Genomic DNA, 17,554 nt, shown 5'->3' with positions numbered 1-17,554 from the left:
CATTAAAATAAAATAGATCATTAAAATCGCATTTGATTGCACAATTTGTTATAATATATAATAATCATTAATTAATAATTATTAAAATTGTAAAGTTACATAAAGCCTAGAAAATATTGAGTCACCTGCCATCTATTGATGAATAGAATAATACGCAATATTATTCATTCAAGTTTATTTTATTCCGAGCCCATTTTTACTAGTCCTTCAATCAAAATAATAAAGCAACGTTTTTACTATTGTTGTACACTGTTGCTGCCACATTTTATTATAATGTTCATAACATACCCCTTGTATAACACCTTTGACAATATTTTCGTAGGTAATTTGCCTGCATTTATCGCCATTCACCAATAGATGTCACTTTTAACGTAGCATCAAGAGTTTTGTTACTGTTGATTGTTTTGATGATTGTAAAAAATAGCAACCTAATGTCATCATGGTTCATACTTCATGTGCGAAGAAAAACAAAATGCCAATTAAATTGTCAGAGTTAATAATAAGTTTTAATAATTGAACTACCTTCAAAGAATAAAAACTAGTAAGTTACGACAATTTAATTAAGAAAATTTTGATACAAACTTTGCTGCAGTTTTGTAATCATGTGAGTATTATAAATTTGTTAAGTTTGCAAATTTTATCGAGGTTACCTTTTTTTCTGAATTCCTAACTTTGCATTTATTATATATTAGGAGTTTCGTGAACCTAGCTACGTTGGCAATGCATCGCCGTAGTGAAATGGAGGAGCGACTTAAAGTTTTTAATGAAAAATGTGATCAAGTCATCCACAACATATCGAAGTTAAAAATGCAGGTTTGTAGTTATTATAAGGTTTACTTATTGGATAATAAATCTTACAGGATAATAAGTAGACAATATACTCGCTCCCTGATATTGCAAGAATCAATTTAGTATTTATAACCTCGTAATTATATTATGCCGCAATATAAACAATAAGTACATTAATTTAAAATACCATACTTAAATTATTAATATAACAACATTGAAGTACTTAGTTATCTGTTGTTTAGTATGTGTTTTTCTATATCTTAGAGCCAGTGGGCTTATTATGTATGACTAAAAAATCTTAAAATTATTCAAATAACTCATAAGGCATGTTCCAGATTTAAATCACCTATAAGACTATATCATACAAACTGGTGTATGTTTTAGCAGACAATTTTATATTGGCATTATATTTGCTGAGAAGATTTACTGTTAACAAATGAAAACATTTGTCTTGATTCTAGTCACAGGAGTAAGTTTGTTTCTGCCGAGTAGTACAAACACAGCATGTTTATCTACAGCAATACAGCTGTAATGTTATATTCTGGCTTATAGGGCATTCTTGTGTGATTGTAGTTCCATTTTATGGGTGTAGTGTAATAAGGTTTGGGTCACTTATCATTATGATATGAGACAGCTCATACTGTAACTGTCATGGGCAGATAACACAACATTGGAACAATGACAGAAGAGTTTTGCTAGGCTGCTTCATGCACTAAGCCTTTTGATTGGGCCATTGTGTACACTGTTATATTATAAAAATGTGTAAGCCCCACACATTGAAACAACCACAGAGCGTCATTATTATAAACATGTGTTATGTCATCAGGCAGTGGGCTGAATGGTTCTCTCATTCCAACAGAATGGATAACTGCAAGCTAAAAAGAAGGTAAATGAAATGCACACTAAGAGGCTGCAAAAAATACTTGGTGTTTGTAGAACACAAACAATATAGATACCAAAACAATACTTTTTACTAGATCCATGTAGGCTCATATTAGTCTCTGTGTAAGGCTCTATGGAAAATAGACTTAGTGTAGATGTATCAGCTATAATTATTAAGCTTGTTTGATTTATAGGCCTGTGGTTGTTGGTTTGGTAACTGTACTTTTAATTTGTGATTCTTCAATTGTATTCACAGACCGAGAGGTTTGGAAATTTTTCAAGTGTATTGTTAGTGATATCACTAAGATTGTGGAAAATTGATTGAAGTATCCATTATTTTGCGGAGATTCATAATTATCCAATTGATTTGAGTTTTCTTGAGTGTTAATTCCGACAACAATTGTCTTCAAACAATGCCTGCCAACATCTAATGAGAATGCCTCGTGTAGAGGCAAATATTGGCAGAATGAACACTCAAGAAATCTCAAAATAATTGGATACTAAGATATATATAAACTCATCATGATTATACTTACCTATGTTGATAGTGAAAAATCTGTAGCCGTTACTAAGAAATATAAAAAAACATTCCCAATTTCATTACTTATTTATTTTATATGTGTCAGCTTCCATCAGTGCCCAGTTATTAATAATTTACAATATTTTTATTTTATTTCTAAATAACAAAATCAAGCCTGTCTAGAAATGTAGGTCTTACTGCTAAAATGTTTAATGATAAAATCAAATATTGTTTCAGGCATCAGGTTTTGCGGAGCAATTAAATTGTGAGCCGTCAGCTTTGAGAGAAAGGTTTCTGAGTTGTATGAAGCAGTTAGATGAATATACATATCTTATAACTGATATTAATCTATCTGTTGTAAATTGTGGTTTGTACAACATATATTTCCTTTACAAAAAAAATTTATAATTATTTACAGAATTAGCATATAATTTATATGGTTTTCTCTTTTTAATATTTCTGCCATGAGTATATGTATTGCCCATAATATATTGCTTTAACTACCGTCAGTTGTTGTTTAAAATAACAATTTTTTGCATGCTAATTGATTGAATAAGAAAATGATAAAATTTTATATTTACTTAAACTTTTAAATGCATTTTGTAAATAGTCATAAAATGTTTACAAATAGAATAGTGGAAAAGTGTCAAAAACCAAATTAGATAACAAGAATTGATGTTAACAATTTGTTATTTTTAAAGTGATATAAAGTGCTTCTGGGATTAATTAAATTATATTTGAAACCATACTTTATGTATGATGCGGGACTCGAACCTGCGACCTCTAATAACAGATTGTTTTGATTTGAGAGTGACATATCAAGTCTATTTCCTAATAATTATGTATGCATTTATTTGGGTTGATCAGGTTATCAACTGTAAAGTAAATCCAGTAGATGGAGCCACAACATGAGAGTTGAACAAGACAAACAAAGATTTACGAAACATACATCACTCCAACTGTTGGCTCAGTTGGAAGAGCGCTCGGTCGGTACCTGAGAGGTGGTGGGTTCGAGTGCCGCATCGTTCATAAATTTTGATTAGTAATTTAATTTAAGAATTAATATTAGTTTCAGGTGATGTAACAATCAGTTCTGACATGACACCAGTCCATGACTCTGCCAGGAAATCTGAACCAGTACAGCCGACTATGAATTTAATGGATGCATTAAGTGAACCAATTCCGTCCACATCCAGACAGTGTATGAACCCCAATCCTGTCAATAAACCATTGAAAAAGAGAATCCCGAAGGACTCTTTGATAGTTTTCTCTAGTACTTCATGTTCTTCGGAGAGTGTTCAAAATCGCAGTGAAAGAGAGGAGGAGGAGCTTTCTAACAATTTATCAAAAATTCAAATAGAAGGTAGTTTTTGATTCTCTCTTGTCTAATTTAATATAGCTGTTTGACCTGATTCGTACGACACGCCACAAATAGGGATATCATCCCCACCATCTGTATGTGTTGCAGTCCACCACAGTGCGGTTTTCCAAAACATTCTTCCATGTACGACCAAGCTGTGGAATAAGCTTCCTTGTGTGGTGTTTCCAGGACTATACGACATGGGTACCTTCAAAAAAAGCGCGTACACTTTTCTAAAGGGTTGGCAACACTCTTGTGATTCCTCTGGTCTTGCAAGAGAATGTGGGCGGCGGTGATGAATTAACACCAGGTGATCCGTATGCTCGTTAGTCCTCCCTTACATAAAAGAAAAGAAACCGCTGGTTTTTAATGAAAAATTAAATCATTTTTGGACATATTTTTTTAATCAAAGTATCTACTGTTATAGATACAGTTCCTCCATCTAATTGGTTGATCACTTAAACGTTTTCCGATAGATAGAGTGAGGAGGAGATAGATGGAGACATTATCTGTCACCTGGGTTCAACCATTCATTATGTTGAATTTTTGTGACTATCACAAATGACTAACTTTAATTATAGGTCACAGTTTCGCTAAAATCCCTTAATTTCTGTACCACTTTAACAAAACACGACAAGGGTAAAAGGGGAAGAGGCATGAGGAAGGAATTCCACAAATAGGCACAATTCTAACTCTTCTATGCACCTGAGTAATGAAATCCCAATTTTCCCAAAGATTAAACTGTACATAGTGCTGTTTTTTTTATGAAAGTAAGGCACGAGACGAGCAGGACGTTCAGCTGATGGAAATTAATATGCCCCGCCCATTACAATGCAGTGTCGCTCAGGATTCTTGAAAAGCCCAAAAATTCTGAGTGGCACTACAATTGCGCTCGTCACCTTGAGACGTACGATGTTAAGTCTCATTTGCCCAGTAATCTCACTGGCTACGGCGCCCTTCAGACTGAAACACAGTAATGTTTACAAATTACTTAAATTATATTATAATTAAATAGGCGCCGTTGTATGATTTGTATTATTTATATCTTTATTTGTGAAAAACACTATTTTATATATGTATAGGGAAACATTCACAATATATATGAATAATGTTTGAACAACTTTTCAAAAATTCTGAGCGGCACTACAATTGCGCTCGTCACCACAATTTCACTAACTACGGCGATGAAAAACAAGTTATTTAACATTTTGCCAAATAAATCGAACACAGAAAGCATTTAGAAGTATTTTTGAAAATATTTTTATAATAAGGTAATGTTTGGCATCATTTCTATTTTTTTTAATTAAATGGCTCTGTTGACGATTCAGCCCACGTCAAGGTGGAGAGATTTTTTATTTTTATTTAGCTGATTGAAGTAAAGAAAGGAGTAAGTAAGAGGAAATGATCGGTTGATATAGCTGTGGTTTCCTTTTATGAACTTAAGAATAGGCAACAAGAGTTAGTACGGATGTTTTGCATTTATTTAATTGTTTTCTATTTAAGTTGCAATTGCACAGTAATGTTCACAGTCTGTCAAAATATTAATTATCAAAATAAGAGAGTTATATGAAGGAATATGTTAGAAATGGAGTTTTCTTTATGCCTAAGGACGAAAGTATGTATCGCGGGCATCAAGAGTCGAAAGTCAATGATATGTACATTAACAGGCATAAATTTTTTCAATGCAATTTTTTTCGTTATAACGCTACCGACCATAAAGAAAAATAGTATTATTTATTATTTACGATTCACGTTCGCCATAACGTTTAATACTAAATCACTACCTAATCGCTGGTTGCCTATAAGTCACCTGGGAGGCGACATGTTTTGACGCGACTATGTCACTTGTAGTACCTTCTTATTTATATTGTTATGATTGTATTCCTAATTTTTTTTAAATATTTCAGAAACCCTCATAGCTCAAATCAGAAACTGCAAACTACCCGCACAGGAACTTATAGAAGTAGATAAGCGTTATCAAGCAGTAATAATGCACGCTGATGGCGGCATATTTTGGATTATAATTGATACTATAGATGATGTATACAAGTAAGTTATTCTTTTTATATTTTTAACTAAAATGGATTAAGGCAGTTATGTTATGTTATCCGTTATTCGATTCTCGTTCTTATTATATAATAATATTCTTATAAATAAATTAAGTGTGAATAAATGACAGCACATAAGCGCAAACGCCGAGAGGTCCGTTCCGCCCTCCCGTTTCCTACTTCCCCGCCCCGCGATTAGTGTGTAATCCGTGCGCACGCGGGGCTAATTTTTTTTTATCATGTTATAGAATTTTTTGTGTTAATAACGCAAAAATATTGACAGTTAAATATTTGTATGCCGATTTATTGGCGAGTGTGCTGTGCAACTACGAATTTTAAGAAATATGTTACCACGATTAATGCAAACAAATAAAATACATTTCATTAAAATTATAACTACTACTATAAGTTGAGCTAAAATCTATAGGTATGTTCGAAAATATTATATAGGGAATAGTTAGGTTGTGCTGGTCATAAGCATACAGATCTGCAAGTATAAGGCTCACCACGGTAACACTTAACAGCTCTTTTTTTAGTCTTTAGGATCCCACTGCTGGGCAAAAGCCTCTCCTGCTTATCGCCGTCCATTTATCCAGATCTTTACTCAATCGTTTTCTGCCTCAACGTCTTTGTCCGTTCTCAGGCACCCAGTGCGTGCATCTGTGTGCATCCGACATACATGCCCAGCCCAGTGCTTTGGCTTGTCGATTTTTTCTTCAGTTCCGTATTTCTAAAGCGATCGATAAGCTTGACTCCCAGGATACTGCGCTCCATATCTCGCTGACAAACCTGGAGTTTGGCCTTCTGATACAAAAGTAAGCGACCATGTCTGTGCACCATAAGTTAGGATGGGCAAAGACATGGTCATTGTAAAGAGATCGGCATGGCACGTGATGAGTTTGCGTTCAATTGACACGGGAAGATCTCCCTTCATAAAGTGCCTCGTGGACCAGAAGCTCTTCCAGGCATTTCAATTCAAATTCAAATATTTTTATTCAAAATAGGATTTATAATCACTTATTGAACGTCAAAATCTACCACCCATTCAAAAGAGACTGCCTCAGACCTGAGAAGAAACTCAGCGGACTTTTTTTTTTATATAAAATATGGATTACAATGTAATATCGTACAATAAACATTGATAATTAAAGAGCCTGAGGGTGTTCGCTTTAATCCCAGTCCGTGGTGTCATTAAGAAAATCGTTTATGCTATAATAACCTTTCCCACACAAACGTTTTTTAACAATTCTTTTAAATTTCGTAACACATTTGTTTTGTACATTTTCTGGGATCATATTGTAGAAGCATATACATCGCCCAACAAAAGACTTACTAACTCGACCCAACCGAATAGTAGGCATAACAAGTTTATGTTTGTTCCTCGTGTTAACATTATGAATGTCACAGTTTCTAGAAAATTCCTCAATGTGCTTATGAACATACAAAACATTATCAAAAATGTATTGAGAAGCAACAGTCAAAATGTTTATTTATTTAAATTTTTCTCTTAATGATTCTTTAGGACCTAGGTTATAAATCCTACACCATCAATTTCCTTCTCTTGCCTCTATTGGCTGGATGCTGCTATCTGGCCCAAATACATGTACTGCATAGCCTGCCCATTAACCTCGACCTTATGTTTTCTGCTGTTAAATAATTTTATAAGCGAAAACCCACAAGTTACAACTGTAAAATGTGTCAAGTCAGATCCATTCAGAGCTATATACTTCATAGCTTTTAAAAGGAATAGACTTTTGGTGCGTTTGGGAATTGTGAATGTGCGCGCACAGATACATGATTTTATGACACTATTAAGTTAGTCGATAAATCTCCCTCTTACATATTTTCAAGAGATATCTATATTCAATATATGTTTATTCCGCAAGTCCACTCAAAATGTAAATACGAGGACGGCCATCTTGTCGCTTAATGACATCAAAAAGAATTCTAAAGGAATCAATTTTGAGAAAATAAATGCCTTTTATGACAAAGAATAGGGATATATTTTTTTTAATGTTTTTTTCAATAGTTCATATCGTTATATAACTTTACTTATGTAAGAATAGCAGACCCTTTGAACTATAACTGTAGCTAAGCGAGGATTAAACTATCTTATGAGACCAATAAAAATTTTCGTTTTCGAACACATGCCATTTTGTGAACGCGAACAGTGACGTCATAGTCCATAACGACTACCAAACAAGAATTGCTTGAAAATTTACATGTTTCAGCTTAATGAAGGATTTGGATGAGTATTATACGAAGAACCAAACCCGGTTGACACCGGATCAGAGGAAATTACTAACGTATTGCGCTTACTATGATCATGAAACAAAGTACCACTATCGAGCTCTTCTTATCAACATCTGCAAGGTAATATTATTTTTTGTATACTTTATTAACAAAGTAGTGTTATATTCTCTCCCTAGAGATATACCCATTTATTCATAATAGTCTGCTAACTTAAAGCATTGCTAATTCTCACTCTGTCTTCTTCTATTGACCTGAGTCAGAATGAGAAAAAACACTCCTAAGCGGCTGTTTAAAGTTAGCTGACCATTATGAATAAGGGGGATTATTCTATACTCTATGGAATAATGCAGTCAATCTCATTTAGTCTTATTATATGTTCTAGATACGTTTTTTTATTTATATTGATAGATTTTTTTGACAGAATTCAGAAAGATTTGTTTTGCCGGATAGATTATGAGTACTAAGTAAGCAGCAATGTGTAAACGGTATTACTGTGTTTCGGTTTCAAGGGCGCCGTAGCTAGTGAAATTACTGGGCAAATGAGACTTAACATTTTATGTCTCAAGGTGACGAGCACAATTGTAGTGCCGCTCAGTTGGGTTTTTCTAGAATCTTGAGCGTCACTGCATCGAAATGGGCAGAGCATATCAATTACCATCAGCTGAACGTCCCTTATTTCCATAAAAAAATAAAAATAAAGTTTTTTCAAATATTATTCATATATTTTATGAATGTTACCCTATACCTATATAATATAGTATCACAAATAAAGATATACTTAACTAGTTTATTTTCTCTTACCCAAATCATGTTAATTATATTTGCACACTTCCAGAACGAAGAAATCGCCAACTTGTATCTTTTAGACACGGGGGAGTACAGGTCCGGACTGGCGCATACACTGCAGCCACTCGCACCACAGTTCTCCGAGCATCCGCCGTTCGCTCGAAGCTGCCACCTGGCGGGGGTATGTGGAATATACGCATATGCTTTATAGCAGTAATAAATAATCATTATATTCGATTGCCATCTTGCAACTCTATTGTGCGTATCTGTGGATGGAATAGAATAATATTAAAATCACGATACAAAATAGGTGTTGATCGTAGACGGGTCAAAATTTGAAGTTGTAAGTATTTTTAATGCTGAATCATAATAAAGTAAAATACATTGTCAAAAAAAAATAAAAAGAAATATGTAGGGGTATGAAAAATGGATGTTGGCTGATTCTCATACATACCCGATATACACACAAATTAGTTTAGCCGAGAATTTGATATATAAGATTAATTCAATTGACACAATGGTTAGAAGATTTAGAATACGACGAGACGTAACTTCTTCTGCAACATCTAATATAAAAAAATACAACCTGTCACACAAAATACACACTGCTACTCCTACCCCACACATACATTAAATGGAGACTTAAGATAACTGAATTGTTGATAATTTGTTATTTTTTAAAGTGATAACCTGGGCTTAATTACACAAATTGAATTTGTAAATAAAATTTATGAACGATGCGGGACTCAAAATTTTTGTTATCACTTTAAAAAATAACAAAATTGTTAAGATTTATAAAGAGCGGCATCTCAAGTCTATGGAATAGGAGGACAAACGAGCGTACGGGTCACCTGTTGTTAAGTGATCACCGCCGCCCACAATCTCTTGCAACACCAGAGGAATCACAGGAGCGTTGCCGGCCTTTAAGGAAGGTGTACGCGCTTTTTATCTCAAGTCTTATTTCCTAATATGCAAATATTGGGGTTGAGCAGGTTATTAACTGTAGAGTAGATCCTGTAGATGAAGCCGCCACCTTAGAGTTGAACAAAGCAAACAAGATTTATCAACGATACGTCACTCGAACGGTTGGCTTAGTTGGAAGAGCGCTCGCACGGAACTCGAGAGGTCACTGATATATACAGTGTTAGTTTAGGACTTTAAGATCACCTATTTGTACAAAAAGATAGAATGAGGTTTTGGCACATAAGTAGATTTTGCACACATTGGAAATATATTAATCCCCACCAGGGGCGTGCATTAGTTGTCTTGAAAGGTAGGCACTGTATATCTAATATCTTACTAGTGCTAGTGGTAGTTGAACTTTGGAATATGCAACCTAGAGATTGCTCAGGGGCCGTTCATAAAATACGTTCGCATAAAAAGGGGGGGGGGGGGGTCTGACTGAGTGTGACAAGGGGGGACGGGGGGTATACGGCAACGTGACGTTCGCCGTTTATTATTTTTTGACATGATCGCAATATCTGTGGCGCGACTCTAGCGGCGTTGCGATCCGTCACAACTGGTTTCTTTGTTTTTCCAATTCTTGAAAGAGTAACGTTTCCCTCTGTCTCGATTCAGTAACAAAATGAAGATACTGTTTCTGATGTATTTATTATTATTTTATTCTTTCTTTAGCCATTTAGCAGTGAACTAACACAGACGCTTTTTTCATCTTCTCTATTTAATACTCTTCAGTTAATTACTTTATACTCTTTATTGCCGAAATATTTTTAACTTTCGGAATTTGTGTACTATCATTTAGAATTTATCATACTCAGCAGGGGGTGTCTTAGTTTTAGTGACGAAATATTTCTAGGGGGGGTCAAAGTGTGACACAGCGTGACAATAGGGGGGGAAGAGGTCAAAAAAAGCTGATTTTAGTAATATTACCGGAAGTATTCAGTAGTATTCTAGCGTAAGGAAAAAATCGTATTAGGTTGTTTAATGTTTGGTTATAAAATAACGGAACGAAATTAAACTAAATTAACTTAAACACTATATTTATTTAGGTTGACAACGAGGTAGGCACTGCCTAATTGCCTATATAATATGCACGCCTCTGATCCCCACACGTTACCACCATCGTAATCTGAGCCCGCAACATTTCCCCCTGCCCGATTTCGTACTGGTTTCGCCAGATACTTGGTAGCGTCTTAAGGGGCTTATACGGCACACTGCACCAGTAATATGGATGTTTTTTTATTTCAGATTGAAATTTCTATGTCCAATGAAAGCGAAAATGTAGCGAAAATTGACTCTTACGTGTTAGAACAACGTGGGAAAGCCTGCACCATCATTGTTGATGATAAGTATGGAAATTTTATGATATGCAATTATGTTTTTAAACATAAACTTGTAATGTCTACTCGGTTAAGTCAAGTAAGTTAGTCTTGTGTATAGGTGACTATCTGAGCCCTAAATTTTCGTATTTGTGGTAGATTACCAGGCTCCTGTGCACAGGATGCCGGCTAGATTATGGGTACCATACGGCACCTATTTCTGCCGTGAAGCAGTAATGTGTAATCATTACTGTGTTTCGGTCTGAAGGGCGCCGTAGCTAATGGAATTACTGCGCAAATGAGACTTAACATCTTATGTCTCAAGGTGGCGAGCGCATTTGTAGTGCCGCTCAGAAATTTTGGTTTTTTCAATAATCCTGAGCGGCACTGCATTGTAACGGTCTTGTGCCTAATTTTCATAAAAAAATATTTGATTTTCAATGAGTGATTTAAAGTCCTATTTTGAGTAGAAATATTTTAATTTTAGTATTTGTCTTGACATAAGTTTTAACGTGTTTAAACACCCTCTGTACTTTCAGCTTATACATTGTTTTCAGTTATATGTTAATCAATATCAATGTATGGAAGTGTATTTCAGGGTATTACTTTCACTCACCGCTCAAGAGTCGGGATCTGAAATTCATTCAGGCAATACGTTAGGTTCAAAGTGCAATGTTGAGTATACCTTTTGTATTGTACGGATCATAGAAGCGATAGTACATTGCATGTAACAGTCTTAAAAAAAATTGAGTTCTCAGAAAAACCCTTTGATTTGATACCTATTTTCTGGAGGATGCATTAAATATAACGTGTCCGCCATGTTGGTTTCGGAACGACGTAACATAGTTGTGAATTAATTTCATCCGATCTAAATGTTTATTCAAAATTGATTGAGGGTGTTGCAAAAAATTCAGATCTAACCCATACTAAAACTAAGGTTGTAAATATATCTACATTACTCTTATCTCGTTATAGTTCGACTTCGTGTTTCTAAGACCATTTAAGCTTCATGAACAATTTTGTACAGTGGCAGTATCGGGGCAGTGCGGCCGATATTAATACTATATTTGTGCTGCAGAAGAGGGCTATTCGCGCGATTTATAACCTAGGTCCTAAAGAATCATTAAGAGAAAAATTTAAAGAAATAAACATTTTGACTGTTGCTTCTCAATACATTTTTGACAATGTTTTGTATGTTCATAAGCACATTGAGGAATTCTCTAGAAACTGTGACATTCATAATGTTAACACGAGGAACAAACATAAACTTGTTATGCCTACTACTCTGTTGGGTCGAGTTAGTAAGTCTTTTGTTGGGCGATGTATATGCTTCTACAATATGATCCCAGAAAATGTACTAAACAAATGTGTTACGAAATTTAAAAGAATTGTTAAAAAACGTTTGTATGGGAAAGGTTATTACAGCATAGACGATTTTCTTAATGACACCACGGACTGGGATTAAAGCGAACACCCTCAGGCTCTTTAATTATAAATGTTTATTGTACGATATTACATTGTAATCCATATTTTATTTAAAAAAAAAGCCCGCTGAGTTTCTTGCGCCCATTCTTCTCAGGTCTGAGGCTGTCTGTTTTGAATGGGTGGTAGTTTTTGACGTTCAATAAGTGATTTTAAATCCTATTTTGAATAAAAATATTTGAATTTGTACATATCAGGCCAAATGTGTTGGCCAATTCCATTGTGTTGGTAAGTTACCTTCAATATTGTATCTACTGTTCCGGGGCGTAAGAACAATAGGGATGTGCCAAACTCATAAGTGACATAAGAAGCGACTAAGGACTTTGTTGGTGAAGGAAGGTCACGTTGCGGATAGATTCTTCATAATATTCTTCTGAAATATCATGAAATGTTCTAGTTGCAACATAATAGACAAATTACCCATCATATATACCATATTACCCATATCATAGAAGGCGTTGGTAATTTAAACGCTTAAAGTTTCCACTTAGAATTACAATATACACTTATCCCCTTATTCATAATGGTCCGCTAACTTTAAACAGCCGCTTAGGAGTGTTTTTTCTCATTCTTACTTAGGTCAATAGAAGAAGACAGAGTGAGAATTAGCAATGCTTTAAGTTAGCAAACTATTATGAATAAGGGGATTATTATTAAAAACTAGTTGTCCCGACAGACGTTGTTCTGTATATAATAAATAAAATAATGTTTTTTTATTAATTTGTCAATAATATATCATAACATCAAGAATTGCGTCGTAAAAATGCACTCTGTTGTTGTAATGAAATTGTTTCACAGCATAACTGTCAAACCGTTGCGTCAATAAATTCGACGGAGGACGCATCAAAGGAAAAACAAATTTGTTGTTTTTATTTAATTCCGAGCATTTTCCTATTTATTCACCAAAATTAGCCAAATCGGTCCAGCCGTTTATATATATATATATATATATATATATATATATAGATTAGTTGACACTGCTGTAGTACCAACTAACTAACACAAATCAAGTTAATTAAAGATCTGAATATTATGTGCTATTAGTTATTTCTAATCCGTGATAATTATATAAAATAACATTACTAACACAGTAATGAGTTATTTAAATAAATGTAATTATTAATTAATTGGGATATCTTATGGCAGTTCATGACAATGGTAGAGCTTGATAACTATTTTTTTTTAGGAAATATGCATTTTTACGTTCATAAATAGTAATTTGGTTTGCAGCACATCCGAATCGCTCGGCGTGTTTGTGTTCCTTGAATCGAAGTATAGCCTGAACAACATGGTCGTGGAAGCTGGATGGGCTCGCAAAAGTAAGTTAATTAACGCTTTTTTTCATGAAAATAAGGGACGAGACGAGCGGGGCGGTCAGCTGATGGAAATTGATACGCCCTCCCCATTACAATGCAGTGCCGCTCAGGATTCTTGAAAAGCCCCAAAAATTCTGAGCGGCACTACAGCTGCGCTCGTCACCATTTGCCCAGTAAATTACTGGGCTGGACTAGATACGGTGCCCTTCAGACCGAAACACAGTAATGCTTACACATTACTGCTTCACGGCAGAAATAGGCGCCGTTTTGGTACCCATAATCTAGCCGGCATCCTGTGCAAAGGAGCTTCCCACTGGTAAATAAATAATATCAAAAAATATATAAACGCTGCGCAAGAGCAGGGCTCCCTGTTTTTTTTTCTTACATGTAATTTAAAACCGCGGAATCTATTTTAATAAAATGTTTCAGGCAATCTTCAGAGTAGCCCAGCGAAACAGTTTTTTTTTTGGGTTTTATTAATGTAGCCTGTTTAATCATATTTTAAGTATGCCTTTCGTATATATTTTTTAAACTGTAATAAAATTTATTTCATTTACAGTTGACAAGAATGACTCAAAATTCAACAAAAGTGGCAGTTCGGCGGAATCTGATTTTACGGAGTCTGCCTTTGATATCACGCACTGTCCGGAATTCGAGGACCCCGTTGTGGCTGTTACGGTAGTTAAAGTTTTAAATCAGGGATATAATAATAATAATAATTCCTCAAGGAATTAATACAATAAAGTCTTATAATAATATAATAATGACTTATACACCGATGTGAAACTCGATGAAACGAAAAAGCGAGACGATAGAGACACAAACAGGTAAATGTATAGGATTCAGTGGGCGAGAGAATGAGACAGGCACATAAATTAATAAGATTTAACGTGGGAGAGAAACTGAGATTGGAAGCTTGTCTTTTGTATGATGCGAGTACAGCTTAATATTATATTCTGACGTCATGCGCACGACGTACCAGGAGAACATAAATATGATAGTGGTGATAGTAATGTCTTTCATAGCGGTTGAAATCATGTGTCATCTTAGCAACATGTACCAGGTCCTCAAAATTATTATACAAGTGCTGACTCGTTGTTGTTGGTGTTAGTGGTTCTCTATGGAGCGTTGCTGCAGGCTTCATTAAGGCAAAAAAATATATTAAATTTATATTTCAGGGTTACCACAACCGAGACGAAGCCGATATCTGTAAACACTACAAGGGTGGACCTGAGAAAACTTGTTTTAAGGGACTTAGGTGTACAAAGAAGCACATTGTGAAAAACCCAGGTAATAAAGCCCAATACTTTGAACTTGCTACTAAAAAACTGCACGTATGTGGCATAAACTAGTAAAAAAGGAAAAGACGGATACTTGACTTCAGAAAGTGAAAATTTATCGAAGTAAGCGTTACTTTGCGGAAATCCATAATTATACAAATGATTTGAGTTTTCTTTAGTGTTAAATTAACACTAAAGAAAACTCAAATCCGCCAATATTTGTCTTTGAACAATTCGACACGTGTTTCGCCTCTACACGAGGCATCCTCAGGACGTTTTAATCTTTTTCTTCTCGCCAAAATCTGGCACGAGACTAAAGTTAAGAGTTAGTTCCACATAATCTAATAGTACAGTAAAGTTATGGCTTTTTTTAAGTCAGGAGGCGATAAGGAGATATTAATAATTATAGACCAATTTCTGTACTACTTACAATAAGTAATATTTTTGAATATATTAAATCAATTGTTATACCATTTCTCTGACAATAACGTCTTACGCTTTAAAGAGTTTGGTTTATATTATACATCCGATATCGGTATCGCGATGCATCTTCTTTAAGTTAACTCTAACTGTCATAAAAGATGGTGCAGCGCGTACGCATCTTTTCCGAATGTGAATTGTAAGTCTTTTGTACAATGATGTTTATGTTTTTATCTACACCCATGCTTTAAATCCTCTATTAAACATTCTAAAACAGTTAGCTTATTGCCAACATTAAAACACCCAATGTCCTAATAACCATTACATCATCCAAACGAGTGTTGTAATGTTGTACTGAATTTTATTACAACACTCCTTTGTTTTTTTTTCGATCCCTTCATGCGCAAAGAGTTTTAACAGACAGCCACATTCTTATTGCTCGATGCGTGGTATCTGTATGAATTTCAAAAAAAAAACATTTTCGTTTACGCGCGTTCCACACTACCAGAACGTCACGCGGCGTAAAAAAAAGTAGGTTATTCAAATCCCCGCCATTTTTCTTCGATATATTTATTGTTTCGTTTACCAAAAATGACCGATCCAAATTTTGACAGCACAGTGCCAGATATTTTAAACGCTGCAAAAGAGCATAATATTCAAGTGAATTTTAATAATGATTGCACTATACAAAATGTAAATTACTACTAAAATAAATAATTCTTTCGTTAATACTTAGTTTATTTGTATATAATCAGTAAGGCCTATTAGGTTACTACTAGGACTGGCTGTTTTAATGTTAGCAGTAAGCTAACTGTTTCAGAATCTTTTAGAGGATTCATATTATGGGTGTAGATAAAGTCTTGTATGCAACTGTTGATAATTAGGTATTAAAACACTCGTGTGATACTATTATTAAAAATAAACACACATTCGTATTTTAATACCCCTTATTACACAACAGTTGCATAAATAACTATTACAACATGTTCCCAGAATTTGTAAATTCAAAAGAATTGTTAAAAGATATTTAGGTTACTACAATAACTCGCTTTCTTTATGATACCATAGATTTGGAATGGAGCGACCGCGCATAATAATTGTTATTGTAACAAAATTTTATTTAAAAAAAAATCCCGCTGAGATTCTTGCGCCCGTTCTTCTTAGTTCTGAGATATATTTCCAAATGGCTGGTAATTTTTGACGTTCATTAAGTGATTTATCCTATTTTGATTAAAAATTATTCAATTTTAGTAAAATAGTAGAATTTTTATGCGGTGCATAAGAGCTAGTTCTCCTCACGGACTACTAAAAAAAGAAGGACTCCGCGCCGTGATATTAGCAAGTGAAGCACCTTTATGCTAGTGTGTGTGCGGTTACGGGGTATACCAGTTACACAATTTTTTCTCCCTTAAATAATCATATATCCACAAATACTTTCATATTTCTGTTTTTACGCTTTTTCACAACGCACGACGGCATTTTTAAAATAATTTATTGCGACGCAAACTGATCTGTCAAAGACGATTGCAAATCTCATAATGGCGGCCGATCGGCTTGTATTAGTGTAAGTGTATGCGTGGGGCTGTGTATTTACACGGAGTCCTTATTTTTTTTTTCGTCCGTTGTTCTGCTATAAATTATTTATGTTTAACATATTAGATGGATGGACCTTGGACCGGGTGGCAGTGGCAGGCAAGTGCCCTACGCTGCCGTTACCTGAGCCCGGCACGTGGATCCGCGTGACGGTCACGCACGTGGCACATTTCAACCGCTTTTACGTGCAAATACTCAACGAGAACGAATTAGGTGAGCCGCACACTTGTGACGTCAGCAACTGCACTGATTATTTATTTTTCTAACCCTCTACTTTTATCTGTCATTTATATAGCCAGGATCACTAATATATGTACATATCTTAATATATATATCTAATATATAATATTCTCATGTCGCGGTGTTTGTAGTTAAACTCCTTCGAAACGGCCTGACCGATTCTCATGAAATTTTGAGTGCATATTGGGTAGGTCTGAGAATCGGACAACATCTATTTTTCATCCCCCTAAATGTTAAGGGTGGTCCACGGCAATTTTTTTTTATGTTTTATTGATTTTTTTTTTAATTTGTTTGATTATGAGTCAG

General features: G+C 34.7%; 1 protein-coding gene across 1 annotated transcript in view; it reads left to right on the top strand.

Moving 5' to 3' along the window:
- The first annotated feature begins 455 nt into the window (after nucleotides 1-455).
- Nucleotides 456-17,554, top strand: part of LOC126969418 (uncharacterized) — a 29,445-nt gene continuing 12,346 nt past the window's right edge. The window contains exons 1-12 of the mRNA XM_050814825.1: nucleotides 456-604; nucleotides 693-813; nucleotides 2,429-2,558; nucleotides 3,261-3,554; nucleotides 5,459-5,600; nucleotides 7,831-7,972; nucleotides 8,688-8,819; nucleotides 10,847-10,947; nucleotides 13,630-13,718; nucleotides 14,275-14,393; nucleotides 14,894-15,005; nucleotides 17,075-17,221. Of these exons, the coding sequence (XP_050670782.1) occupies nucleotides 603-604; nucleotides 693-813; nucleotides 2,429-2,558; nucleotides 3,261-3,554; nucleotides 5,459-5,600; nucleotides 7,831-7,972; nucleotides 8,688-8,819; nucleotides 10,847-10,947; nucleotides 13,630-13,718; nucleotides 14,275-14,393; nucleotides 14,894-15,005; nucleotides 17,075-17,221 (1,531 nt within the window). The 5' untranslated portion in view covers nucleotides 456-602. The remainder of the gene's footprint in view (nucleotides 605-692; nucleotides 814-2,428; nucleotides 2,559-3,260; nucleotides 3,555-5,458; nucleotides 5,601-7,830; nucleotides 7,973-8,687; nucleotides 8,820-10,846; nucleotides 10,948-13,629; nucleotides 13,719-14,274; nucleotides 14,394-14,893; nucleotides 15,006-17,074; nucleotides 17,222-17,554) is intronic.

Source organism: Leptidea sinapis, chromosome 18, assembly GCF_905404315.1.
Source record: "Leptidea sinapis chromosome 18, ilLepSina1.1, whole genome shotgun sequence".
Classification (NCBI taxonomy): Eukaryota; Metazoa; Arthropoda; class Insecta; order Lepidoptera; family Pieridae; genus Leptidea; species Leptidea sinapis.
The sequence above is the reverse complement of the archived record's forward strand: the minus strand, read 5'-3'. Positions and strand labels throughout refer to the sequence as shown.